At 55.6% G+C, this 26788-nt stretch overlaps 1 protein-coding gene across 1 annotated transcript; it reads right to left on the bottom strand.

The window, feature by feature from the left end:
• Positions 1-1414: 1414 nt before the first annotated feature.
• RBM42 (RNA binding motif protein 42) lies at positions 1415-13814 on the bottom strand. The gene is made up of 11 exons (XM_054011241.1): positions 13639-13814; positions 12819-12972; positions 10465-10552; positions 10302-10376; positions 8179-8244; positions 4996-5159; positions 4185-4328; positions 3187-3393; positions 2766-2886; positions 2234-2428; positions 1415-1828 (listed from the first exon to the last, which is right to left on the bottom strand). Exons 1-11 carry the CDS (start codon positions 13755-13757, stop codon positions 1716-1718), a joined length of 1446 nt encoding a protein of 481 aa, XP_053867216.1. The 5' UTR covers positions 13758-13814; the 3' UTR covers positions 1415-1715.
• Between the last annotated feature and the right edge of the window lie 12974 nt (positions 13815-26788).

Consider the following 26788-nt stretch of genomic DNA (forward strand, 5'->3'; position numbering starts at 1 on the left):
GGGATAGGCAAACCTTTCGGACTGAGGGCCATATCTGGGTACAGAAAGTGTATGGCAGGCTATGAATGCTCATGAAATTGGGGGTTGGGGTGCAGAGGGGGTGTGGGCACTGGGGTGGGACCAGAAGAGTTCAGGGTGTAGGAGAGGGCTCGGGGCTGGAGGTTGAGATTGAGATGGGTGGGGGGAGGGATGAGGAATTTGGGCTGGGGGTTCAGCTTCCAGGGTGGGGCCAGAAATGAGGGGTTCAGGTCACAGGAGGGGGCTCCAGGCTATGGCTGAGGGGTTGGTAGTGTGTAGGGTTACCATACGTCCTGATTTTCCCGGACATGTCCGGCTTTTTGGGCTACAAATCCCCGTCCAGGGGGAAATCCCAAAAAGCCAGACATGTCCGGGAAAATCAGGACATGCGGGGCCAGCAGTGCTGGGCCGGGGGTGCTGAGCCGGGGTCTGGGTCGGCGGTGCTGGGCGTGGGGAGGGGGGGCGCCAGACTGGGCCACGCCTCCTCCCCCCTTACCTGCTTCAGGCTTCCCGCGAATATTAAGCAGGGGAGGGGGCGGAGACTTTGGGGAAGGGGTGGAGTTGGGGGATGGGCGGGGATGGGCCCCGTGGAGTGTCCTCTTTTTGGACACTCAAAATATGCCAACCCTAGTAGTGTGGGAAGAACAGAGGGATTCGGGCTGAGGCAGAGGGTTGTGGTGTGGGAGGGGGTACAGGCTGGGGTGGAGCAGAGGGGTTGGAAGTATGGGAGGGGGCACTGGCCAGGGGGCTGCAGTTCCCGGCCAATAGGAACGGCAGAGCCAGTGCGGAACCCCCTGGCTGCCCCTACGCGTAAGAGCCAGAGGCGGGACATGCCGCTGGCTGCCGGGAGCTGCGTAGAGCAGGACAAGCCGCCAACCCTGGTCTGCGATGGAAGCTCGAGGTCCGGATTAAAGGGTCTGAGAGGCCAGACACGGCCCGCAGGCTGTAGTTTGCCCACCCCTGGATTACACATACCTGGGCTGCCTGAGATCCAGCGCTCAGCCAGGCCTCCATTGGTGGGTCAGGATTGAGGGGCACTGGCAGAGCTGGGTTAGCAGGGGCTGCGGGTCAGGCTTAGGGGGCACGGGCAGAGCTTGGGGCGGGGAGAGTCCAGAGCTGGGCTAGCAGGGGGCTGCAGGGTGGGATTGATGGGCATGGATCAGAATTATTCAGATCTGTGGGGGAACAACTTGGTGCCCGCAGTGCTGGCAGTAACCCCCTCTCCCTCTGCCCCCCAGCCAGAGCGCCACCCCTGCCCTGGGTTGGAGGGAAAAGAATGAGATTCTAGCCCCACCCCCAGCCCTGAGAACCACCCCTGTAGCAGGAGGCGGTACAGGCCTGGGGAGCACGCCCCAGGGAGAAACAGTGAGGAAACCCCTGCCCTTGGGCTTGTAAATACAAAAGAAAAATGAACATTTATTAGGGTAGAGCCCCCGGCCCTGTGGGGAGCGTTACACACATGCCTGCCCCCCATGGGCACCGCTACCCCCGGCAGCACCCGAGGGGGCACTGGAGAGTCCATAGAGGAAGCTGCCCTGGGCCAAGAGCTATCATACAAGACAGACAGAAGGGGGGCGTGGTGGCTGGCCACCCAGCATCATAGCCCCAGGGCAGGCGGGGACTGAGTCTGCCTGGCGTCAGCTGGGGCCCCTAGGCTGGGGGGGCCTGGGCTAGTAGGGGGCAGGACCCCCCCCCGGCTATCTCAGTCCAAGTTTCTTCTTCTCTTTCTGCTTCTTGCGCACCACATCGATGTTGCGATCCTTCCACATGCTCTTACGCAGCTTGATGGGGCGGCTGCCCACGTATTTACCTGCCGGGGGGCACAGATGGGGGCACAGATGGGGGCAGGGGGTCAGTAGATGGGGGGCAGCAGGTGCTCCCAGAACAGGGGGGAGGGGACACATCTGGCTGCACCTTGCTCTGCAGAGGGGTTCTTCACACACCCTCAGGTCCCTCCCCTTGCCAGGCTGGGTGCTGCCCCCAGGCCAATCCCCAGGGCTCTATGTGGGGCTGAGCTGCCCCATAGCTTGCATCGCCCGCCCGCCAGGCCCTGCCCCCACAAGCCACCTTTGGGCCACCTCAGCCCACTCTCTCCCCTCCCCCCAAGATGCACGCTGGCAGCGGCAGCAGGGTCAAAGGGCAGCCAAGCCAATTGGAGCACGACGGGGTAACCTGCCCCCCCGCCCGTCAGTGGCGCAACAGCCTAACCCCTCACCGTTCATCTCGCGCATAGCGCGGACGTAGTCGTTGGGGTCCTTGAAGCTGACGAACCCGTAGCCCTTGGTCTTGCCGGTGCGCTTGTCCCGGATCACCTTGGCCTTGAGAAAGGACGGGTAGCGGCTGAAGGCCCGGGCCAGGATGTCGTCGTTCACCTCGTTGCCCAGGTCCCCGCAGAAAATCCGGAAGTCATCTGGGATGGGATGGGGGGGGGGGGGTGTGAGAGTGGGGCAAGGCCATAGGAACCGCCTGACCCCTGCCTGTGATCATGGCAATCCTCTGCCACAGAGCTCAGCATCTGCTGCATGGAATGAGCCTGCCAGGTCAACCCCCAGCAATATCCAGGGGCAGGGAGTCCCAAAGGTCAACCCTCAACATCATCCCCCTGCAGCAGGGAGTCCCACAAATTAACTCCAATAATATCCTGGGCTTCGCCTGCACCCCACTCCGGTTCAATCCCTCCCCTCCCTATCCCAGCCACCTGGGATTCCCTCCCACTCCCGCTGATCAGGACCCTGCCCCCCACTCACCCGAGTCCCACTCCAGCAGGCTGGAGTCCTCCCAGCAGCTCCCAGCCGCCGTGCGGATGCAGCGCTTCAGCTTTTCCTGCCTCGTTTTCTTCTTGTCCTCGACCACGGGCTCCACCACGGGCTGGGGAGGCCAAGGGTCAGCAACATCCCTCAGGGCAGAACCTGGAGCAGCCATCCCCGTGCTCTCCATTCCCTCCAGCCCCCCACCTTGGCACACGACTCTCCTTACCCATTGGCACCTCTGGCGTCCCTGGAGAGACCCCACCCATGGTTCTCCCCACTACAGCCCAGACTCCCTCCCCCTTGGTGTCCCCCCACAACCACCCCATGACATCCCCCACCCCAGCCCTCCTATTGTCCCCCCACTCCTGCATATACCCCTCCCCCGATCCCCTCCGGCCAGAAAAAGACGTCCCCTTACCTCCATTGGTGCAAATCCGGGTTCGGGGCCCCGGGGCCTCCGCCCCCGTATGGGCCCCAGTTCAGGCCCACGCAGCGCAGGCAGCACCCTGGCCTCTGGCATCACAGGCTCCACCTCGGGCATGCTGGGGCCGATCACAGCCTCCTCCACCCCCCCTGGCTCCTTCTCCTCCACCACGACTGGTGGGGGCTGCTCCCGCAGCTCCTCCTGCAGGTACAGGGAGACTAGCACCAGGGGCCATGCGACTGCAGAGGGATTAGCCTGGGGAACTCCCCACCTCATTAATCCAGCCCAAGGGGAGGGGCTGTGTGTTAGCCCATGAGACTCCCTGCCCCATGAATCCCATGGGAGGTCAGCCTGAAGTCCTGAGTTAACTGAATATCCAGGCAGGACAGGGTATTATAAAGGAATTAACCAACAGGACACCGGAGCTAGCCCATGGGACTTCCTGCCACCGGGGCAGTTAATGGGGTTAACACAAAATCACTGGTGTTAACCTGCGGAACTCCCTGCCACTGGGACACGTACTGGGAGTTCTCCGTGTCCCCCACACTAATCCTCCAAACATCGATGCAGTGGGTGAAATCCAAAGGGTACTATAAGGATAGAATCCTGGGGGACATTAAAGTCCGTCCCGCAAGACCCCTCCACCCCTACTGCAGCGGTGGGGCAGGCACCAGCCACACCCAACTCCCCGCATTCGCTCCCAACCTGGCCAGCATCAGAGCCCTTCCAGGACGTCTCCCAGCCACAGGGACATTGCGGCAAGCAGCTTGGTATGTTTTAAAGTGGCATTCGACATTTAACAACCCCATACAAGACTGCCAAGGATCAGAGCTCTTGACCCTCATGTTTCAGGGCAGGAGCAGAGCCACAAAGTGGTGGAAGGAAGGAAGCCTCCCCGAGGTGTGTTTGGGGTGCGGGGGATTTAATGCCTTCCTTTCAAGCACCAATGGAGGTTGAGTGGCAGAGAGCTCTGCCCCTGCCCCCCCACATACCTCCTGCTTTTTCACCGGCGGCGCGGAGTACACCGTGGGGGCTGCCTGGATCACCATGGGGTTTATTTTCGGAGCTGCCACGACGGGGGGGCGGGGAACCGACATCAGAGGAGTGATCGGGCCAATGGGGACCCCGGGTCCCACCTAGACAGCAGCAACAGCGGGGGCATTAAAGGGGCTAATGCAGACAATGGCTCCCCGGCCGGTCTCTGTCCAGCCTCCCCACCCCCACCCCGAAGCTGGCGACACCCCCAGTGCTGAAATGCAGCTGCCTCTGGGAGACATAGCAGCTGGTGAGCAGCCATACAACAAATGCAGTGTCCTGTAACAGGGTCAGCCAGCACTGACTCTGAGGGGAGAGTGTCCCCTCTACTGAGCCCTCCACCATGCTCCCTGCAGCACAGTGCCCCCTAGTGCCACACTGGGGACAGCCTTGACTGCCAGGGGAGAGCACCTCCACCCCGCTCCCTATAGCACAGTGCCCCCTAGTGGCATACTGGGGCCAGCCCTGAGTGTCTGGGAGGAATGCCCTCACCTGGCTTCCTGCAGCACAGCGCCCCCTAGTGCCACGCTGTGACCAGCACCGACTGCTAAAGGAGAGCCCCCGCCACACACACAGCTTCCTGTAGCACCTATCGTTCCCGTTTGCCTCTCCTCCAAGTGCTGACCAGCCTCAACCCAGCTTCGCTCCAGATCTGATCCCACAGTACAGCCACAGACGCCCTCCACCCTGGCAGGTGAGAGCCAACCGCCACTCCCCATTGGCTCCTGTCCCTCCCTCACACCCCATTGCTGAAGGAAACTCACTCACCGGTGGGCCAGTTCTCATCGGCCCTATGGGCCCCATGAGCGGGCCAGGAGGCCTCTGCATGGGGGGCCCCATCATCATCTGTGGGCCCTGGGGACCGGGCATGGGGGGCCCCACCATGGCTGGGTGGTGAGGTGGACGCATCGCCAGGGGCCTGGGAGCACCAGCTAAGAGAAAGACAGATAAACAGGTTTTCCATTTCTATGACAATAGGATTTCCCCCATGGCTTCAATTCTGGGACTAGCCCCTGATTCAAGGACAGAGGGAAGTCCAGGAAGTGAAACTTACCCAACAGGAAGTGAAACCAACCACCCCACCCCCAGGCTTTAGGAAGTGCAAAGAAAGGAGCAAGCAAACAGCAAAAGTCACCAAGAAAACAGGCTTCCCCCTCCTGCTTGGGTTTCAGCATTTCCCCTGAGCGGGGGAGAATCCAGGAAGTGAAACTGGTCTCCCCTGTCCCTTGGCAAAGAATAGAGCAAAAACTGCCAACCTCAGGATTTATAGAACCTCACTTATCATAGAATCATAGAATCATAGAATATCAGAGTTGGAAGGGACCTCAAGAGGTCATCTAGTCCAACCCCCTGCTCAAAGCAGGACCAATTCCCAGCTAAATCATCCCAGCCAGGGCTTTGTCAAGCCGGGCCTTAAAAACCTCCAAGGAAGGAGACTCCACCACCTCCCTAGGTAACGCATTCCAGTGTTTCACCACCCTCCTAGTGAAATAGTTTTTCCTGATATCCAACCTGGACCTCCCCCACTGCAACTTGAGACCATTGCTCCTTGTTCTGTCATCTGCCACCACTGAGAACAGCTGAGCTCCATCCTCTTTGGAACCCCCCTTCAGGTAGTTGAAGGCTGCTATCAAATCCCCCCCTCATTCTTCTCTTCTGGAGACTAAACAATCCCAGTTCTCTCAGCCTCTCCTCATAAGTCATGTGCTCCAGACCCCTAATCATTTTTGTTGCCCTCCGCTGGACTCTTTCCAATTTTTCCACATCCTTCTTGTAGTGTGGGGACCAAAACTGGACACAGTATTCCAGATGAGGCCTCACCAATGTCGAATAAAGGGGAACGATCACGTTCCTCGATCTGCTGGCAATGCCCCTACTTATACAGCCCAAAATGCCGTTAGCCTTCTTGGCAACAAGAGCACACTGTTGACTCATATCCAGCTTCTCGTCCACTGTGACCCCTAGGTCCTTTTCAGCAGAACTGCTACCTAGCCATTCGGTCCCTAGTCTGTAGCAGTGCATGGGATTCTTCCGTCCTAAGTGCAGGACTCTGCACTTGTCCTTGTTGAACCTCATCAGGTTTTTTTCTGCCCAATCCTCTAATTTGTCTAGGTCCCTCTGTATCCGATCCCTACCCTCTAGTGTATCTACCACGCCTCCTAGTTTAGTGTCATCTGCAAACTTGCTGAGAGTGCAGTCCACACCATCCTCCAGATCATTAATAAAGATATTAAACAAAACCGGCCCCAGGACCGACCCTTGGGGCACTCCACTTGAAACCGGCTGCCAACTAGACATGGAGCCATTGATCACTACCCGTTGAGCCCGACGATCTAGCCAGCTTTCTATCCACCTTACAGTCCATTCATCCAGCCCATACTTCTTTAACTTGGTGGCAAGAATACTGTGGGAGACAGTATCAAAAGCTTTGCTAAAGTCAAGAAATAACACATCCACTGCTTTCCCCTCATCCACAGAGCCAGTTATCTCATCATAGAAGGCAATTAGGTTAGTCAGGCACGACTTCCCCTTCGTGAATCCATGCTGACTGTTCCTGATCACTTTCCTCTCCTCTAAATGTTTCATAATTGATTCCTTGAGGACCTGCTCCATGATTTTTCCAGGGACTGAGGTGAGGCTGACTGGCCTGTAGTTCCCCGGATCCTCCTTCTTCCCTTTTTTAAAGATGGGCACTACATTAGCCTTTTTCCAGTCATCTGGGACCTCCCCTGATCGCCATGAGTTTTCAAAAATAATGGCTAATGGCTCTGCAATCTCACCCGCCAACTCCTTTAGCACCCTCGGATGCAGCGCATCCGGCCCCATGGACTTGTGCACGTCCAGTTTTTCTAAATAGTCCCGCACCACTTCTTTCTCCACAGAGGGTTGGCCACCTTCTCCCCATGCTGTACTGCCCAGTGCAGCAATCTGGGAGCTGACCTTGTGCGTGAAGACAGAGGCAAAAAAATCATTGAGTACATTAGCTTTTTCCACATCCTCGGTCACTAGGTTGCCTCCCTCATTCAGTAAGGGGCCCACTCTTTCCTTGATTTTCTTCTTGTTGCTAACATACCTGAAGAAACCCTTCTTGTTACTCTTAACATCTCTTGCTAACTGCAACTCCAAGTGTGATTTGGCCTTCCTGATTTCACTCCTGCACGCCTGAGCAATATTTTTATACTCCTCCCTGGTCATTTGTCCAATCTTCCACTCCTTATAAGCCTCTTTTTTGCGTTTAAGATCAGCAAGGATTACACTGTTTAGCCAAGCTGGTCGCCTGCCATATTTACTATTCTTTCTACACATCGGGATGGTTTGTTCCTGCAACCTCAATAAGGATTCTTTAAAATACAGCCAGCTCTCCTGGACCCCTTTGCCCTTCATGTTATTCTCCCAGGGGATCCTGCCCATCTGTTCCCTGAGGGAGTCAAAGTCTGCTTTTCTGAAGTCCAAGGTCCGTATTCTGCTGCTCTCCTTTCTTCCTTGTGTCAGGATCCTGAACTCGACCATCTCATGGTCACTGCCTCCCAGGTTCCCATCCACTTTTGCTTCCCCTACTAGTTCTTCCCTGTTTGTGAGCAGCAGGTCAAGAAAAGCTTTGCCCCTAGTTGGTTCCTCCAGCACTTGCACCAGGAAATTGTCCCCTACACTTTCCAAAAATTTCCTGGATTGCCTGTGCACCGCTGTATTGCTCTCCCAGCAGATATCAGAGTGATTAAAGTCTCCCATGAGAACCAGGGCCTGTGATCTAGCAACTTCTGCTAGTTGCCAGAAGAAAGCCTCGTCCACCTCGTCCCCCTGGTATCAGGAAAGTTATCAGGAAAACTTGGGAGGGAATTTTTATTGAAATACGATTTTAGACTCGGTGTCTCCTGATTGAAAGGGAGAGCACTGCGAGGATACAGGCATGTCAGACTAGGGTAAAGACGGGGCTGGCGGGGGGAAGCTTACCAGATCTCTGCAGGACATGAGGCACAAAGGCTGGTCGAAGGATCGGAGGCCTCTGTGGAGGGACAACTGCAGAGGGCGAGAAGGACAATTTTACATTAAGGCACCAGGCTGGGTCTTGCAAATGCTGGGTTCAATTCCCAGCCCTGCCGCACATGCCCTGTGTGACTGCGGACAAGTTACTTTGACTCTCAGTGTCTCAGTTTCCTCACCTGAAAAACCAGAATGGTCCTTCCTTTGCCTTGTCTAATTATATCAAGAGCTTTTCGGGGCAGGGACTGTCCCTCACTGTGTCTGGGCAGTGCCTGGCATGACAGGACCCTGATCTCAGCTGGGGCAGGGCCTGTCTCTCGCTGTGTGTCTGGGCAGCGCCTGGCATGATAGGGCCCTGATCTCAGCTGGGGCAGGGCCTGTCTCTTGCTGTGTGTCTGGGCAGCGCCTGGCCTGACAGGGCCCTGATCTCAGCTGGGGCAGGGACTGTCTCTCGCTGTGTCTGGGCAGCGCCCGGCATGACAGGGCCCTGATCCCACTTGGGGCAGGGTCCGTCTCTGGCTGTGTTTGGGCAGTGCCTGGCACAATAGGACCCTGATCTCAGCTGGAGCAGGGACTGTGTCTCGCTGCGTCTGAGCAGCGCCCGGCACAACTCAGCTGGGGGTGCTACTGTATTACAAACACACCACGCGTTCTAGCTCTGGGATTGATCATTAGGGGAAAATCCCTTCTAGATGCCAGGCTGTAGAGCAGCAATGCACAGGAATCACGTTACGCTGAGGAAATTGCATCCTGGCTGATTAGACAGCTGCCTTTGGAGGAGGGGCCTTGTTAATATCCGCCCACACCCATCCCGATTCTGTACAGCGATCACATGAGTTACATCAGGCATCTGGGGTGAAGGAAGATGGGAGCCGGAGTCGTCTCCCCCAAGCATGACTGGAGAGCAGGTATCCACACACGTTTCAACATGAGGCAAACTGAGTCACAGCCGACTCCTGGCTCAACTGGACTCATTCTCACCCCGTCTTGTGATATCAGCAGACAACAGAAATACGACAGAACAAATACAACATCTTCTCTACACCTTTGCAGCTGAAGGATCCCGAAGCCCTTTAGTGGCTGCATATACAGTAATCATTCCCTCAGTGATGAGATGCAGCTGCCTCTAGGGTGGGGCACAGCAGTTTATACAGGCAGCTGCATCTCACCACTGAGTGAATGATTACTGTATATGCAGCCACTAAAGGGCTTTGGGATCCTATATAGTGCAGAGCTAAGATGCAGCTGCCTCTGGGGTGGTGTACAGCATTTATAAAGCATGTTAGGCTTCTTTAGAGTTAGGAAGAAACTTTGCCTGAGGGATTATTCCATAACTGTCCACTAGGGGGTGCACCTTGCACCAGCCTCTAAAGCAGGGGTCGGCAACCTTTCAGAAGAGGTGTGCCGAGTCTTCATTTATTCACGCTAATTTAAGATTTCGTGTGCCAGTAATAAATTTTAACGATTTTAGAAGGTATCTTTCTATAAGTCTATAATATATAACTCAACTATTGTTGTATGTAAATTAAGTAAGGTTTTTAAAATGTTTTAAGAAGCTTCATTTAAAATTAAATTAAAATGCAGAGCCCCCCGGCTCGGTGGCCACGACCCGGACAGTGTGAGTGCCGCTGAAAATCAACTTGCGTGCTGCCTTCGGCACGCGTGCCATAGGTTGCCTACCCCTGCTCTAAAGCAACTGGCGTAGGCCACTTGTCAAGAGACCGAGTAGACGGGATACCTCACTAGAAGGACCTACTGGTTTGATCTAGACAGCAGGGAGGATGCCACATTAGACGGGGCCACGGTTCTGATCCAGGGCGGCAGGATATCGGGTTAGATGGGCTTATTGCTATATATGATAAAGCTGCTCCCCAGAAGATGCTTGTTCAGTAGCCCCATGTATGAAATGGAGTTACTGGGTCTCCTGTCAGTTCCTAGCTATATCGATGCCTGCAAACAAACCAACCCAACACTCAGCTGGCACAAATAGCACATCGGCAGCCGTGGCAGAGGAGCCGCGGGCTGGCCGAGCCCCCCCTCCAGGTGGTGAGGTATGGGGGGGGGGGGGGGGGACTCTTGTCCTGTCGCTGTACCTGCCCTGCGGATGAAGAGGGGGCTTCGGTTCTCGGGGCTGTCGATCCGGCACCTCTCGCCAGCGCTGAAGTTCACTCAAAGAGAAAGAACAGACACATTGCTTTGGAATCACAGACGCGCCACGTGCAGTCAGACACTAGGCCACCGAGACACGCTATGTACCTGGTCCCACGAACGGTACCGGGGGTGCCACAATGGGGGCCACGACGGTGGCTGCGGCAGCCGCTCGGGCTTCTAAGCTCTGCTGGACCTGGAGCAGAACGGAAACATGAATCAATGCAGACCTCTATAATACCCCGTGGGAGAGGCTCATGGGCCAGTGCAGAAGGAATACCACACTCCTCACACCCCCTGCCCTGAAACATCTGTCCAGAGGCAAACGGGCCTCAGGTAACAGAGCCCCCCACCACCCCAGGAAACATCTGCGCAGCTGCAGAAAGGTCCAGCTAGTTAAAGGGCACAGCAGGACCAGGAAAGAGGCCGAGCAGTGAGATTTGACAGGGCAGCTGAGGCAGTGAGACCCACAAGCCTGGCATAGGAGTGCAGGGTTAATTTAGTTTTAGCTCAGTCACACCACTGGCCTCTAACACCACCACACCCATCAGCACAGACAGGCAGGGGAGACGGACGACACCGCACAGAAATGAGAGCAAATGGAGAGCCAGAGGCCCCTCTGGGAACAGCCCATTAGGGAACGGGATCCCAGCTACATTCCGTCTGTGACCCACCACGTCCCTGCCAACCTGGGATTTAGACCACAGCCAGCCAGGGGAAGGACATGGTAACTGCTTTTCATGCAGAGCAGTTTTCGTAGATTCCAAGGCCAGAAGGGAGCATTAGATCATCAAGTCTGACCTCCTGTATAACACAGGCCAGAAAATTTGAGCCACCAGGCATAAACAAGGCATAATTGTAAAATCCCCAGGGGAAGGAATGTCTTTTTCACTGTGTGTTTGTACAGCACCAAGCAGGGAGCCCTGGTCTATAAGGACACTTGGCAGAATTTTTTAAAATAATTTCAGAGGCTAATATTGATGTCTACGATTTTTTTCACCAATTTCTAACTGTTCTGAGCCCAATCACGTGGGTTTGACTAAAGCTTCCTCCAGTAAGGCATACAGTCTGGCTTTGTAGACATCAAGAGATGTACAATCTGCTACTGCCCTGGTGAGAGTTTGTTCGGGTTAAGCTAAACAGAAACAAGACACCCTTAATCTGAATTAACTTCTCAGTGTAGACAAGCCTAAAATAAGGGAGGGCAGTGGTTTTCAACCTTTTTTCATTTGTGATCCCCTAAAAATGTTGGCGGCACAGACCCCTTTTGAAATTTTAGACAGTCTGTAGACCCCCCCCAGGGGTCTTTGGACCACAGGTTGAAAACCACTGAGGTAGGGTGTGAATTTAAAGTGCAATAGCTATTCCTGATTAACTCCCTATGTGGCTGACCTTATTCCGATAGGAGTGTTCCCACATGAAGATAATTAGGATCAACTATTCCTAAATAGTTCCAGGCATAAACAAGGCATAATTGTAAAATCCCCAGGGGAAGGAATGTCTTTTTCACTGTGTGTTTGTACAGCACCAAGCAGGGAGCCCTGGTCTATAAGGACACTTGGCAGAATTTTTTAAAATAATTTCAGAGGCTAATATTGATGTCTACGATTTTTTTCACCAATTTCTAACCATTTAAATTTTCACTGTTGTGGGATGTTATTGGGGGAGGACAGACAATAATTTAATGACAGCAGATGTTGAGATTCTAAGAGTTTATAACCATTAAAACAAATTGCCAACATCACATGTCAAAATATACAAAGTAAATATCCTTAAATCAAACTAGTACGTTTTGAAGCAGCATGTAAATTTTAATCATCATGGAAGGAAATATTTTTTCAGCATTTGCAAGTGCACAGTGAAATCGATGTTTAACAACAAAAATGGAACCCTTCCCAGCCTAAGATGACTAGGGCCCCAGGAGCTACCCCAACACAAATAAGGGACTGTCACAGTGGAGAGAGGTGCTTTGCATTTAATATTTCCACCATAATCTGCTCCACCACCCAAAAAGCATCCTACCCACGTACAGCTCCCTAAAAGCCAATAAGGGACAGTAGCCAGAGACCCCTGAGGTCTATTAGGGACCTCACTATGTTGATCTATTAACCTGGGGGCAAAGGTAGCTTGGTTGTGAATATTTCATCTAGTAACCGGGAGGGATGGACAACTCACGCCCTAGTGATGAGTGCCAACACTGTCCCCTAATGAGACAGGCAGATGGACACACAGCAGAGATGGCAGGGTGTTGATTGGGGGAGGGGCGGCGGGGGAGTGCAGTCACAGAGAGCCCAAGTCCGGGCTGTGGCCAGTACGTGCCCAGGGCATCTCTGGTTTTAACCACTCAGCTGCCACCAAACTACATTCCCTCACTGCGTTTCTGGGCCAATGAACTGCAGCGGCACCCAGCATCACCCACACGCTGCTCATGCCCTATGGTGAGGGATAAGCCGATGCCTCACCTGCTGGTAGGTGTTAGTGGCGATGATGGGCCGGATCACTGGGACAGGGGGCACCGTGGACACGGCCGGCACTGCCAGAGCTACCGGGACGGCCTCCACCACCGGGGCCCCAGAGGACAGGGAGACAGGGGCCCCCAGCACCTCCTGCTCAAACCTGTACAGAGCGAGGAATGACAAATGGAAGCACATTGAGGCCTCCCTGCCACCATCCAGAGTTTTCCATGCCGTTGCCTTGAGGGCCCCCCACAGGTCCCAGTTCCTCAGGTCCCCGTTCTGCCACAAGGCCCACCCCTCCTTCAATGCAGGGACTTTCACTGCTTTGCCCTGGTATCTGCCCACCCAAGGCCTTCTTCCACCCAGCTCCCCGTTCCCTCCCAAGGGCTCCCTGTCACCCTCAGACACCCCAAGGATTCCAGTTGCTCCCCACTCCCTGAACCCTCTAAAAAGTTCCCATCCCTTTGCCCATCAATCTCCCTCCAGGACCCACCCCCCCCCCCAAGTCTTTACTGACCTACAGCCCCTTTCTGCGCCAGGTCTCCCACCCCTCTGTCCTGGGCTCGGCTCATCACAGGCCCACCACCGCCGGCCCTAATTCCTCAGCTGAACCCTCCTGCACCCCCCCCGATACCCCATCCGCTTCCTGCCACCCCCGGTCACCCACCCCCCGACTCCAAACCCCCTTCCCGGGCTCCCCCGGCCTTTTGTCCCAGCCCAGCTCCCCGCAACCCCTCCCCCAAGTCTCCCCACCCACAGGCCTCGCCCCTTTACCCTGGTCTGCCCACAAATCCCCCCCTCCCCCCGGTCCCCCCCCCGCGCTCACAGCGCCATCTCCGCCTCCATCTCTTTCAGTCGCTCCTCCCCACTCTTGGGCCCCCCCGCGGGGCCGGGTCCTGGGGCTGGGGTCCCCCCGGCGGGGGGCGGGGCGGGCGGAGCCGCCATGGCGGGGTGCGGGGTCCGGGCTCAGCCTCCGCCGCAGCGCGCTGCGTCCCGATACACCCGCTTCCGGCGGGACGCCAATGACGTAAAGCACCTTCCGGCGCGGGACGCTAAAGGCGCCGCTGAGGGATTAGCCCCGCGCCATTTCCGGCGCGCGTTTATGACGTGCCACAAGGGCGCGCGGGAACGCTGGGGCGGCCGGCGCGTTCCTAGGCAGGAAGGGGGCGTGGCTTGGGGCGGGTCTCGGTGAACGGAGCTCCCATTGGCCTTTGCGCGGAACACGTGATTCCTGGGCCTTGTCAGTCTCCTACGCAGAAGTGGGGCGGGGACTTTCCCCCCATTTGTCGGAGCCCAGGCCCCGAGCGTTCCAAGCTGCTGCCCCGCCCCTTCCTGGCCCCGCCCACACAGCGTGCCCCGCCCCTCGGCTGGTTAGTTTGCAAGGCGCCAAGTAGCGTCTCCTCCAGGCTGGATCGCGACCCGCGGGTGGGCGGGGCTCGCCTTGACTCCGCCCCAGGGGCGGGGCGTGGGGGCGGAGCCAGCTTCTCCCCTCCCAGGGGCCCGGCCTGGGCGAGCCCCGCGGAACTTCCGCTTGGCAGCGCGGTGCGGAGCGCCCGCCTCGTGCTGCAGGGCGGATGGGTCCGCGCCTCTGCCCCGCTCCCAGCTGTGCCCAGCGAGCTCCTGCCTCTAGCCCTCCGTGCCCAGCATCTGTCCCACCTAGGGTGACCAGATGTCCCGATTTTATAGGGACAGTCCCGATATTTGGGGTTTGTTCTTATATAGGCTTCTATTACCCCCCACCCCCGTCCCGATTTTTCACACTTGCTCTCTGGTCACCCTAGTCCCACCCTGCACAGCTGGCTCCAGCTTTTGGGGGGCGGTTGGTCATTTTCACGGTCATGGGATTTCAAAAAATTTGATCATACTAATATAACTATGAAGAATATGGGGTGCAGTGCAGGGCTGGCTCTGGGCGGCAAAAAAGCCACCCGCCGCCCTGCCCTCCCCCATCCACCAGCGTGGCAGGGGAGGTCGCCGAGCCCGGCCACGGGCCACAATCCCCAACCAGCCGGAGTGCCGGGGGGAGGGCGGCGAGCCCGCCGCGGCTCTGCTCTCCCCGGCGGCCAGAGCCCAGTCGCGGCCCTGCTCTGGGGCCGGAGCGCCTCACCGTGCCGCCCCAAGCACATGCTTCGTGGGCTGGTGCGTGGAGCCGGCCCTCGTACAGTGTCACACTGGAGAGCCGGTCTGCATCTCCAGTTGAGCCTGCAGTGTTCCGGGCACAGACGGAGAAGTTCGATCAAAGTTTAAATATGCAGCTGGAAAGTTGCAACATTACACAACTTGATTTCTTAGACTGCAGAATCTTAGACCATAAGAACGTCCATAGTCGGTCAGTCCAAAGGTCCATCTAGCCCAGTATCCTGTCTTCCCACAGTGGCCAATGCCAAGTACCCCAGAGGGAGTGAACCTAACAGGTAATCATCAAGTGATCCATCCCTTGTCGCCCATTCCCAGCTTCTGGCAAACAGAGGCTAGGGACACTTCAGAGCATGGGGTTGCATCCCTGCTCATCCTGGCTAATAGCCATTGATGGACCTATCCTTCAGCAACTGATCTAGTTCTTTTTTTGAACCCAGTTATACTTTTGGCCTTTACAACATCCCCTGGCAAAGAGTTCCACAGGTTGACTATGTATTGTTTGAAGAAGTATTTCCTTTTGTTTGTTTTAAACTTGCTGTCTATTAATTTCATTAATAATCCCTGGTCAGTGTGTTATGTGAAGGAGTAAACAACACTTCCTTTTTCACTTTCTCCATGAATCAATCAGCCTGGAGACATTTGTGTTCCAACAACACTGTCTCCCCAACAAGCTGGTCAAGATCATAGGACTAGTTAAATTCCCTAATAATTTTTATTCCATCTGAAATTTCCTCAAAGCTATCCACACTGGGTCTTTCTGAAGCAAGGCCAGTGGCAGGGCCGGCTCTGGCTTTTTGGCCGCCCCCAAGCAAAAAAAAACCCAATAAAAACCGACGGGGCGGCCGGAGCCAGGGTGCAGGGGACTCCTACGCTGCAGATGTGGGGGGAGGGGAAGGGAGCAGGGGGAGAGAGAGAAGGGGGGCGGCCGGAGCGGAACAAAAAAAAAAAGTGGCCGTGCCGCCCTAGGATTGGGCGGAATGCCGCCTCCTACAAGCTGCCGCCCCAAGCACCGGCTTGCTCGGCTGGTGCCTGCAGCCGGCCCTGGCCAGTGGATCCATACACTTTTGAAAATTTCATCACGGGACTTAGACACTTAGAAATGTCACCACGGGAAGCGGCAGCTCAGGGTGATGCCCCCCCCAAACCGAGCGGTGAGGGGCAAGTCAGCTGTGATGAGCCCTGAAAGGAAAACAGAGTTGGGGTACAGATCCTGGCTGCTGCCCAGGCTCTCGTCCCCGGCTACCCAGAGATCCCAGCCGCAGTTCCCCATCCCGCACTGCCCCGGGACCCCAGAGAACCTGGCCGCAGTTATAAACAAGCATCACAATTTATTTTGTAGATGGAAAAATGGAGGCACAAAGGCTGTGAACTGAGTGACTCAGTCACCCCAACAGTCAGTGGCAAAGGCAGGGAGAGAACCCAGCATTCCAGGCTTTCAACCCCATTAGCTCTAACCACTAGACCCCATTCCCCTCCCAGAGCTGAGGATAGAACCCAGGAGTCCTGGCTCCCAGCCTCTGCAGCTCTAATCACCAGATTATGCTTCTCCCTGGCTAGTATTATCTATGGAGAGACCAATGTCACCTTCTGCACAGCCCTCCCCCGGGGTGGGGGCTCGAGCCGGCTCTGCGCTGCGTTGTTAAGAGGGACCCCTGGATACGGAACCCGGCCCTTGTTGCTGCCGATCCCACCTGGCGGAAGGGTTCAGTTACCACAGGATACGCTGTGGTCACAGGCCGTTTAACCCCCAGCCATTGACGGGTCTGACAGCTCCATGGTGAGAAGCAGCAGGTCCCTCCGAGGCTGCCTGTGCGTGGGGGTCGAGGACTAAAGCAAACTGCAGGTGACTCCGTCTTTGTTTTGCCTTCCACCTTGGTTACAGGAAATCGGTCATGATGGGCTAAAACCCAGGGGCAGCTCTATGTATTTTGTCACCCCAAGCACGGCAGTCAGGCAGCCTTCGGCGGCATACCTGTGGGAGGTCCGCTGGTAATGCGGATTCAGTGGCATGCCTGCGGGAGGTCCGCCAGTCCCGCGCCTTCGGCATACCCACCACCGAATTGCTGCCGAAGCTGCGGGACCGGCAGACCTCCCGCAGGCATGCAACAAAAAACATAAACAACAAGGAGTCCGGTGGCACCTTAAAGACTAACAGATTTATTTGGGCATCTGAAGAAGTGAGGTTTTTACCCATGAAAGCTTATGCCCAAATAAATCTGTTAGTCTTTAAGGTGACTCCTTGTTGTTTTTGTAGATACAGACTAACACAGCTACCCCGATACTTGACAAAAACCATAACTTTCTTTTATTCTCACAGCGACTGGCAGGGTGCCCCCCAGGCACGCACTTGCTGCATTGGTGCCTGGAGCAGCCCCTGCTAAAACCACTTCCTAGGTGTTACACATATGAGACACAGCAGAGGTTTCGACATGATTGTGTCCTGAGGCCAAAGTGGTGAGAACTGTGTCTGATGGAAACTATAGTCACTGGCAGGCAGGATCCAATGTTTGGGAACATTTCCTTTCATATTATTTGTAACCCCCCGTGCTTCCCCCCATAGCAATGGGCTGCCAGGAATTTCCCCAGCTCCACTATTTAAATACCCAACAAGGAGCGACTGATATTCAGAGCAGACTTCAGGAGGCCACGCTGCTTGTGCCGGTCCCCCTTTCCTGACTGAGACTCTCTCTGGGCTCTGTGTCGGTGAGTATGGCAGTGACTCGGGTTGCTTGTCTCAGACAGCGTCTGCCTGTCTCCACGGTTGGAACGGCCAGGGCCAGCCTTAGGGGAAAAAGGTGTCCTGGGCAAACTTTTATTTTGGCGCCCTGTCTTGGAGTTTAAGTATGTAGTCGTGTTAGCGAAAGTTTCAGAAATAAAGCTGTAATCTCAAACGTTTTTATAATTTACTAAAAAAAAGTAAAAAAAAAAACCAAACAAAGACGAAATGACACAAAATTCAACTCAATTTTATTCAAATAATAACCAATGTGTGTGTTTTAGGGCACGAGGCAGTGCGGGGGTCGGGGGGGCACAGGGCAGAGCGGGGGTCTGTGGACAGAGAGGCGCTGGGCGGAGGGTGGTGGCGTGCAGGTCTCTGTGCAGTTGTGGTGGGTGGTCTTGGAGAGATCTCCGGGTTGGGGGATTGCTGGGCATAGGGGACTGTGGGGGGTGGTTTCTGGGCATGGGGGCAGTGTGGTGCAGCGTGCTGGCAGCACAGGGCCAGGCAGGCCAGTGTGTGTCTGGCGGCTGCTGGTTTCTAAACAGTGCCCTGGCGCTGGGCAGCAGCACGGGAGAGGCCAGCGCCCGTCACTGTGGATAGAATCAGAGCTGGCACCAGATCCCAGCTGGTGTCAACCGGCCACAGCTCCATTGGTTGCAGTCAAGAAGGCTAACAGCATTTTGGGCTGTATAAGTAGGAACATTGCCAGCAGATTGAGGAAAGTGCCTACTCCCCTCTATTCAACACTGGTGAGACCACATCTGGAGTATTGTGTCCAGTTTTGGGCCCCTCACTACAGAAAGGATGTGGACAAATTGGAGAAGGTCCAGCGGAGGACAACAAAAATGATCAGGGGGCTGGGGCACTATGTCACTAGGAGGGTGGTGAAGCACTGGAATGGGTTCCCTAGGGAGGTGGTGGAATCTCCATCCTTAGAGGTTTTTAAGGCCTGGCTTAACAAGGCCCTGGCTGGGATGATTTAATTGGTGTTGGTCCTGCTTTGAGCAGGGGATTGGACTAGATGACCTCCTGAGGTCTCTTTCAACCCTAATCTTCTATGATTCTTCTATGATTCTATGTAGGCTACCCATGCACCTCTCTTTCCGGCTAACCAACGGGGCACATGAATATTGTCTAGCACACGGGCAGCTCGCAGTGACGCTGGAGCCAGGGCCATGATTTCCTTCCTCAGCTGCTGCTTCTAGCTCCAAATGCTGGCCATGAAAACAGGTAATGGAAATTTCCTTGGAATAACATTTTCCTTACAGAAACCCCACAGCGCCCCCTGCTGGGGTTGGAATGGCTGGAAGCTCCCCCTACAGCCAGCTTCCCTACCCCACTCCTCTCCGCGCCCACTGCTGGGCCAGGCCAGGGCTGGAGTAGCTGGGAGCTCCCTCCACGGCCAGTGCCCTGACCTGCTCCCCATCATGCCCCCTGCTGGGCCAGGCTGGAGTAGCTGGAAGGATCCCCCACATCCAGCTCTCCCACCCAGTTCCCCACAGCGCCCCCTGCTGGGAAAGACTGGGACTGGAGTATCCAGAAAGTTCCCCCACATCCAGCACTCCCAGCCCGCTTCCCATAGTGCCCTGTGCTGGGAGAGGCCAGGACTAGAGTAACTGGGAGCTCTGCACATCGCCCCCTGCTGGGTGAGGCTGGCATTTCTCACACACAATCCACCCCTCACTAACCCCTGTGCTTTCTGCTCTGTGCAGTGCAGTTGGAATCAGACGTTGTAGCTCATTTCGGGGGGGACGTCACCCTGAGCTGCCTCTTCCCATCTCAGCCCGGCATGAACCTCCAGGACTTGACTCTCACCTGGCAGAAGGAGCGGGTGGGGGCAGAGGCCCTGATGGTTCATTGTCACTATTACGGGAGGGAGCAGCTGGAGAAACAGGATGAGGCTTATAGGAACCGGACCCGGCTGGATCCAGAGGGGCTGGCCTGGGGCAATGCGTCCCTGACACTGAGGGGCGTCCGCACCCAGGACGAGGGCGTCTATCTCTGCCGCGTCACCTCAGAGCCGGGCTGGACGGCTGAGCGCAGGGAGCTGAGAGTGGAAGGTGAGTGCTGGGGATGTTGCATCCCGAGAAGGGTCTGGCTAACATGGTGTGGCTGACTTCTTGACTTATCTTATTTAGTACAATGTCCTGGTCTCTGCCTGATAAGTCATTTGCCTCCCTAATCCTGTCTTCCAAAGAATGAGCTGCCTCTGCCCCTGTATTAATTACTCATGTCGGGCCAGGTCTTAGCCTCACTAACACCACTGTGTTACTGCGGCTGGTTCTTTAGCTCAGCCAGCTGCAGTGCAGGGGGTTAGATCTCCCGACCGTGGATTCAAGCGCCAGAGAGAGCCTGACGTGGTCGTCATTAAATACCTTCCCCGCTGGCAAGGGAGGGCTCGTTGCCAACCTGTGATGTCCTGCAGCTGGGTCTATCAGGTTAATCCCATGTGCTTGGAGGTGGAATCCCAGAGCTGGGGCCCTCAGAGGCAGGCTGGAATCTCTCTGCCCTGAGGCTGCCTTGCGTGTCCCAGCTGCCAATTCCCAAAGGCACCTTCAGTGAGCCCTGCTCCAGAGCGGACTCAATCTGGATTCAGGACCCAGCCCAATTCTGAGACCCCCTCCCTAAATCGCCCCCATGTTCCTTCCCCCCAGCCCTGTCCAGCAATTGAAGGTGAAAAACTCCAGAGACATGGGAAGTGTTTTTCCTTTCAGCACCCTACAGTGAGCCTCATCTGACCCTTGACCTCTTGTTTCGGCTGGGCCACACCCTCTTGACCTTCAGCTCAGGGGGCGGGTACCCCCGGGCGAGCGTGGAGTGGAGGGACGGGATGGGAACCAACCTGACAGAGCTCAGCAGTGCCACAGAATCCGTGGACACCCGGGGCCTTTACACCCTGTGCAGCAAGCTGGCCATGCCCGTGGGGCAGAGCACCAACCTCACCGTGCTCCTGGTGACAGCACCCGGGCGGGAGACCCACATGCTGCACATCACAGTGGCAGGAGGACCCGGTGAGTGGGGGAAGGAGGATGGGAATTGTCCAGCCAGTGCAGGGCTCTGCCCCACAGCAGGACATGGGGAGGGGATTAGCGGCTGAGCAGAGTTATTTAACCCATTGTCGCCCCCCAGTGGCAGAGTGGGGTATTGCTGCTCGGCAGCCCCGAGTTTGGGCTTTGCCGCGTTGGCCCAGGCGGGAGGGCGACACGCTGAGCCTGGGGAGCTTGCTCCGGCTCTCAGGCCCTGTTCACAGGAAGCTCTGGGCTCTCTCTTGCAGGGCAGAGATGCAGCCACGTCTGGTTGCTGGTGGCCTGTCTGTGCGCCGTGATCCTGTCTGTGATAGTGGCTGTGTGGATCCTTCGCCCTCCTGTCCATGGGACTTGTGGATGCTGCTCAGAGAATCGCTTCGCCGGGACGAGGGATGTGGAAGATCCTTCTCCCCAGAGCCAGCCGGGCCCCAGAGCCTGCCCAGCCCTGGGTACACCCACCACCGGCCTCGGGGCTGATCTCCCGGCGGCTCCTTCAGGCCACCTTCATGCCAAGGCTCTGTAGCCGGGAGCCAGGGGTCTCTAGACCCAATGGCCGCGCTTTATAGCAAGGACAGCGCAGTTCTATGGGCAGCACAGAGCCACTGCTCCAGGGCTTGCTCTTGTCCCTGACCCCTGCGATGGGAGAACCTCTTGCGAGGCGGGGACTGACCCATGTCAGTACAACGGGGCTCATACACTACGGCCCCCACAGGGGAACCTAACCCCACTCACGCAGGGCAGCTCTTTGTCCCCCTCTAATCACTGCCCCACATCAGAGCATTTATTGAGATCCCTGTGGGGCTAGGGCCAGAGCCTCAAAGGTATTTATAGAGCCCCAGAGAGGTGGGGCTGGGAGGGACCTTGGAGGGCAGCTAGTCCAGCCCCCTGAGGCAGGTCCAAGTAACCCTAGAACAGCTCTGATAGGGGTTTGTCCAACCTGGGCTTAGACATCTCCCGTGGCAGGGATCCCACAATCTCCCTTGGACACCGAGTCCAGAGCTGAACTCCCCTGGGAGCAAGCAAGGTGTTCCTGATATCTACCCTCACTCTCCCTTGCTGCAGGTTAAGCCCATTGCTGCTTCTCCTCCCTCCTGCGAAGATGGGAAACAATTTATCACCAGGGGCAGGAGGGAGACCAAGGGGTGCAGGCGATTGTGGGGGGTGGGAGGTGGATTGGGGAGTATACTACCAAGGGTGGGATGGAGAGCAATAGGATGGCAGCTCCCCCACCCCAGGCTTAACAGAAGGACATGACTCCCCCACCACCTCCGAGCTGTCCCCAGAAATCCTCTGTGTGTGTTCAGTTCCAGCTGGCTGGAGCACCCCCAACCCTCATGGATGGGGCACCGGCAGCCTCCCCTGGTGGTCCAAAGGGCAGATTTGACTATTTATTTATGATGTTTTGAAATCTCGTGATTTCGAAGCCCGTCTTGTGATTTCCAGGACCTGCCTTGTGGGTTTCAGAGGCGTGGGATCGGCTGGGGTGGGTGGCAGGAGCTCACAGGATTTGGGGACAGTCAAGAAGTTATTGCGCATAATGTGCAGCTATTGGTGTCACTCACTTATTTCTGCTGGTAGACAGAGCGATTTTCTTCAAAAGAAACAAGACTTTCAATAAATGTGTATTTTATACTAAATCTATTGGGTATTCTTTAAAAGAAACAAAGAGAAACGTATTTGAAACCTGTGACGTTATTGACATAAACTGTAACCATATAGATCATTGTTGCAACTACTGTTATATATTTGCAGCAAATATTGTACAAAGGCTGTTGTGTGAGCTGTCTATGAAGAGGTTATTATTTGATGGTTATGATTATGCTAGCTGAATGTGTGTCATTTGTGTAGTTGAAGTTATGAATATTGGCTATGTACTTGTATATCAGTGTGTTTTGATTCTAAGTAGCCTCAGTGAAGCATTTGGGCAGCTTCTTGAGAAGGAACTATTCTCAATAAGAAGAACAGGAGTACTTGTGGCACCTTAGAGACTAACAAATTTATTAGAGCATAAGCTTTCGTGGGCTGTAGTCCACGAAAGCTTATGCTCTAATAAATTTGTTAGTCTCTAAGGTGCCACAAGTACTCCTGTTCTTCTTTTTGCGGATACAGACTAACACGGCTGTTACTCTGAAATATTCTCAATAAGTGCCCAATCAAGAAACACTTAACTGACAATGGACTTTGGGAGACGCCAATCCACATCTGAGCTTTCTTGGGAACGTTCAAACGAACATGTAAACAATGGCATCGGCCTGCAAATAGAGCCATGCATGGACATGTGACTTGCCCATGTGACTCCAAGCTCCATCTTGCTGCTGTAATTTTCCACAGTAAGAACAAAGGGGTGTCCTTCCACCTGGAAGAGACTATAAAAGGCAGCTGCCTCATCTCTATTTTGTCTTCAATCCTGCTTCATACCTCTGGAGGAACTTTGCTACAAGCTGAAGCTCTGAACAAAGGACTGAGAACCCATCCCAGCTGGGGATGTATTCCAGAGACTTGATTTGAACCTGCAGTTTATTCTATCGCTGCCGCAAGCCTGAACCAAGAACTTTGCCATTCCTGTATGTAATTGATTCCATTTAACCAATTCTAACTCTCTTCTCTCTCTTTTTCCTTTTATGAATAAACCTTTAGATTTTAGATTCTAAAGGATTGGCAACAGCGTGATTGTGGGTAAGATCTGATTTGTATATTGACCTGGGTCTGGGGCTTGGTCCTTTGGGATCAGGAGAACCTTTTTCTTTTACTGGGGTATTGGTTTTCATAACCATTTGTCCCCATAACGAGTGGCACTGGTGGTAATACTGGGAAACTGGAGTGTCTAGGAGATTGCTTGTGAGACTTGCGGTTAGCCAGTGGGGTGAGATCGAAGTCCTCTTAGTCTGGCTGGTTTGGTTTGCCTTAGAGGTGGAAAAAACCCCAGCCTTGGGCTGTAACTGCCCTGTTTGAGCAATTTGTCCTGAGTTGGCACTCTCAGTTGGGTTCTGCCAGAACCGCATTGTCACACTCCCATCACTGAAAGCAATTAGAAATACACAGATACCAATGTGATTGTTTAGTGTTTTTATTACTGCTTTAAAAAACAATCAGTTCTGTACTAGGTATCTAAGGGAAGCTTTCATTGGTTATGTGATGTATAGATCAATGTGTTACTATCAATACTTAGCTTCAATAAATTGGTTAGGCTACTTGGGGGCTAGTTTTTCAGTGACTATTAATATAGTACAAATCTGGCAACACGCCCCTGGCTGGGCAGATGTGGGGCTGGGGAAGGGCAGATGTGGGGCTGGGGGTGCAGAATTAACTGGAATTTGGGGGGGCTGGGGGAAGCGCTGGACCCCAAGTGCCCCCTGGCAGCCAGCAGGGCACCCACAGGACCGGAATGGGGGAGGGATAGCTCAGTGGTTTGAGTATTGGCCTGCTAAACCCCGGGTTGTGAGTTCAGTCCTTGAGGGGGCCATTTAGGGATTTGGGGCACAAATCTGTCTGGGGATTGGTCCTGCTTTGAGCAGGGGGTTGGACTAGATAACCTCTTGAGCAGGGCCGGCTTTAGGCCGATTCGGCTGAATTGGGCCCCGTGCCAAGAGGGCCCCACCCCCAGCTCACTTCCCCCTCCTCCCCTCTCCTGCACGCTCCGCCCCCTGCTCCTCCCCTGCCCCTGCTTTGCACGAATCAGAGGTTCGCGGGAAGTCTGAAAAGAAGCAGGGGCGGGCAGACAGGCTGGCAGCACCAGGTAAGCTGGGATGGTGGGGGGTGTGAGAAGGGCTCCGGGGAGGCGCGGCGCGGCCCAGTCCAGCCCCGGCCGAGCAGCTCTGGCCCCGGGGCGACGGCCCGGCCTGCTCGGCTCGGCTCAGGCCCGTGTCCGGCCCCCCAGCTTGGCTCCGTCCCGGCCCCCACGGCTCGGCTCAGCTCCGGCTCAGACCCCGCAGCTCGGCTCCGGCCTGGCCCGGCTTGGGTCCGGCCCCCGCGGCTCGGCCACCCCGGCTGAGTGGCTCTGGGTCCGGCCCCTGCGGCTCGGCCGCCCCGGCTGAGCGGCTCCGGGTCCGGGTCCGGTCCCTGCGGCTCGGCCCCCCTGGCTGAGTGGCTCCGGGCCAGACCCAAGCCCCACGACCCCGGCTGGAGCTCCGGCCGGAGCGGGGCCCGATTCCTGGGGGCGGGGCTTGCGGCAAGCCACGCCCCCCAGTAATCGGGCCCCGCTCTTGCTAAAGCTGGCCCTGCTCTTGAGGTCCCTTCCAATCCTGTGGTATATTCTGAGTCACCTCGCTCTGATTGGGAGAGAGATGTTGCTGGGGTGGGGGGGATGAGCTATAAATAGACTTCACCCACTTTCAGTTTTCTTTCTGTAAGTGACTCCATGCTGGGGACACCTGCGATCGCAGCCAGGCTGAGAAGGTACAGTCAGTGATTCCTTGCTTTTGCTCTGCCCCAGGCTGTAACCGCTCCCCTGCTCCCTACCCCGGGGCCAAGTCCAGAGCCGGGATGGGTCGGGCTCTAAGGGCCGGGGTCACAGCTCCCAGGTCGGAGAGGGGCCCAGTGCCGGGCACTAGGGGCTGAACTGTGGCTCTAAAGCAGCACTGGGGGGGGGGTCGGTGGGTAGGGGGGGTTTCAAGCCCCTCTGAGAAGCAGGCGGGGGAGGTTTGGATTTTCATCAGTGAATGTCCGATTTCACCATCCCCGTGTGTGAACTGGGGACAAAATATTTCCAATTCCAGTGATAATAACCAACCTTTCCAGAGGGGCCAAGTAAGGAAAACGCTGCTGGAGTCCCCCTGTCCGGTGTATCAAATACATCGTGGGTGTTAGCCAAGCTAGAGCAAGGGGGCCTTGGTTTCGATCGCAAGCCTACCTGTACAGGGGTCCACTCACCACAGCTGTACTTCCTTGTGGCTAGGTCTGGGAACTGGCTTTTGGCCGGCCTCCCCTTTCCCTCAGTTGCTTGCGCAGGGGCCCCTCTCTCTCCGTGACTCAGGGTGCTCCCTCTTCATGACTCAGGCCACTTTGCTGGTGGCCAGACGGGAAACCCAGGCTCTCCCTCTACACTGCTGGAAGCCCAGGGACCCTGTACCCAGCAGCCCAGGTCGGCACAGTCACACCCCTTGCTGCTGTTTCCCTGGGCTACTTCCTACCTACCTAGCAGGCTCTCTTGGGCTTTCTTCCCCATAACGTCTCTGGGCTGACGCTTCTTTCAGGGCTAGGATCCCAGGGCTCATTCTCCCTGTGTTCCCTCTACACGACCTCTCTGCTCCCAGAGCGTAGCTGCCCTGCAGCCCTCCTGTTTTTTGATGCAGCAGCCTCATCCCACGAGGCTATGACCGCCCCTTTCTTCATTCAGTTTTAGCCAGGAGCTTGGGTTTTTTTATATCCTTTCACTCAGCCTAGTAATTTCCCTGACATTCTTGCCAGTCCCTTTAAGAAAAACCTTCGGATTTCCGGTGTGACACTCTGTACCTCAAAGTAGTATCCTGGCTGGTGGGTTTGGAGGGCTCAGTGGTCACACAGTCCAGGTTGCACCCCAGGATCCCCATCACACTTGGCCGACTCAATTTTTCACAAAGCGACTTTCTTTCCATCGACTATGGCCCCCCAATGCCATAGAATGTGATCAACTGTTTCTTTGGTTCTGGGCATGTTACTCAGCCTGTTTTTCTGTCGTTTTCATCAGTTTAGCTTCTCATTTAAGGCACAATGGCCTGTTGATGCCCTAAAAATGGCGACTTCACTTTTTCTGTCAAGACTGCAGAGTGTAGCATTATCTGCCATTTTTCGGTGCACCCATCGTAGACCCTGTGGCCCCACCCTGGCATGTAAGGGGTTAATAGAGGCCTCGGGAGGCTGTGTGGGGAAGCAGCCAATGGGAGAGATGCTGTGAGGAGCAGCCAATGGGAGAGAGGCTGTGTGGGGAAGCAGCCAATGGGGGAGAGGGCTCCAGGCACCAGCGTTCCAAGCATGTGCTTAGCGTGGCCCTTTTCAAGGGGCGGCACTCCGGCTGGTTTTTTTTTCTTTTTTTGCTTGGGGCGATTTTACAGCCTGTGGGGCACGTTTTCAGGCCTTTCTCCATGACGCTGAGGGCTAGAAACTTCCTTTAATTT

This window comes from Malaclemys terrapin, chromosome 21, assembly GCF_027887155.1.
Source record: "Malaclemys terrapin pileata isolate rMalTer1 chromosome 21, rMalTer1.hap1, whole genome shotgun sequence".
In the NCBI taxonomy this organism is placed as follows: Eukaryota; Metazoa; Chordata; order Testudines; family Emydidae; genus Malaclemys; species Malaclemys terrapin.

Excerpts from the sequence above, each read along its gene's own strand:
- RBM42 (XM_054011241.1), bottom strand. The coding sequence starts at position 13,757 with ATGGCGGCTCCGCCCGCCCCGCCCCCCGCCGGGGGGACCCCAGCCCCA. Across the intron at positions 2,429-2,765 it reads CCTGCTGGAGTGGGACTCGG|ATGACTTCCGGATTTTCTGC; the intron begins GTGAGTGGGGGG and ends ATCCCATCCCAG. Across the intron at positions 1,829-2,233 it reads CGCTATGCGCGAGATGAACG|GTAAATACGTGGGCAGCCGC; the intron begins GTGAGGGGTTAG and ends GCCCCCCGGCAG.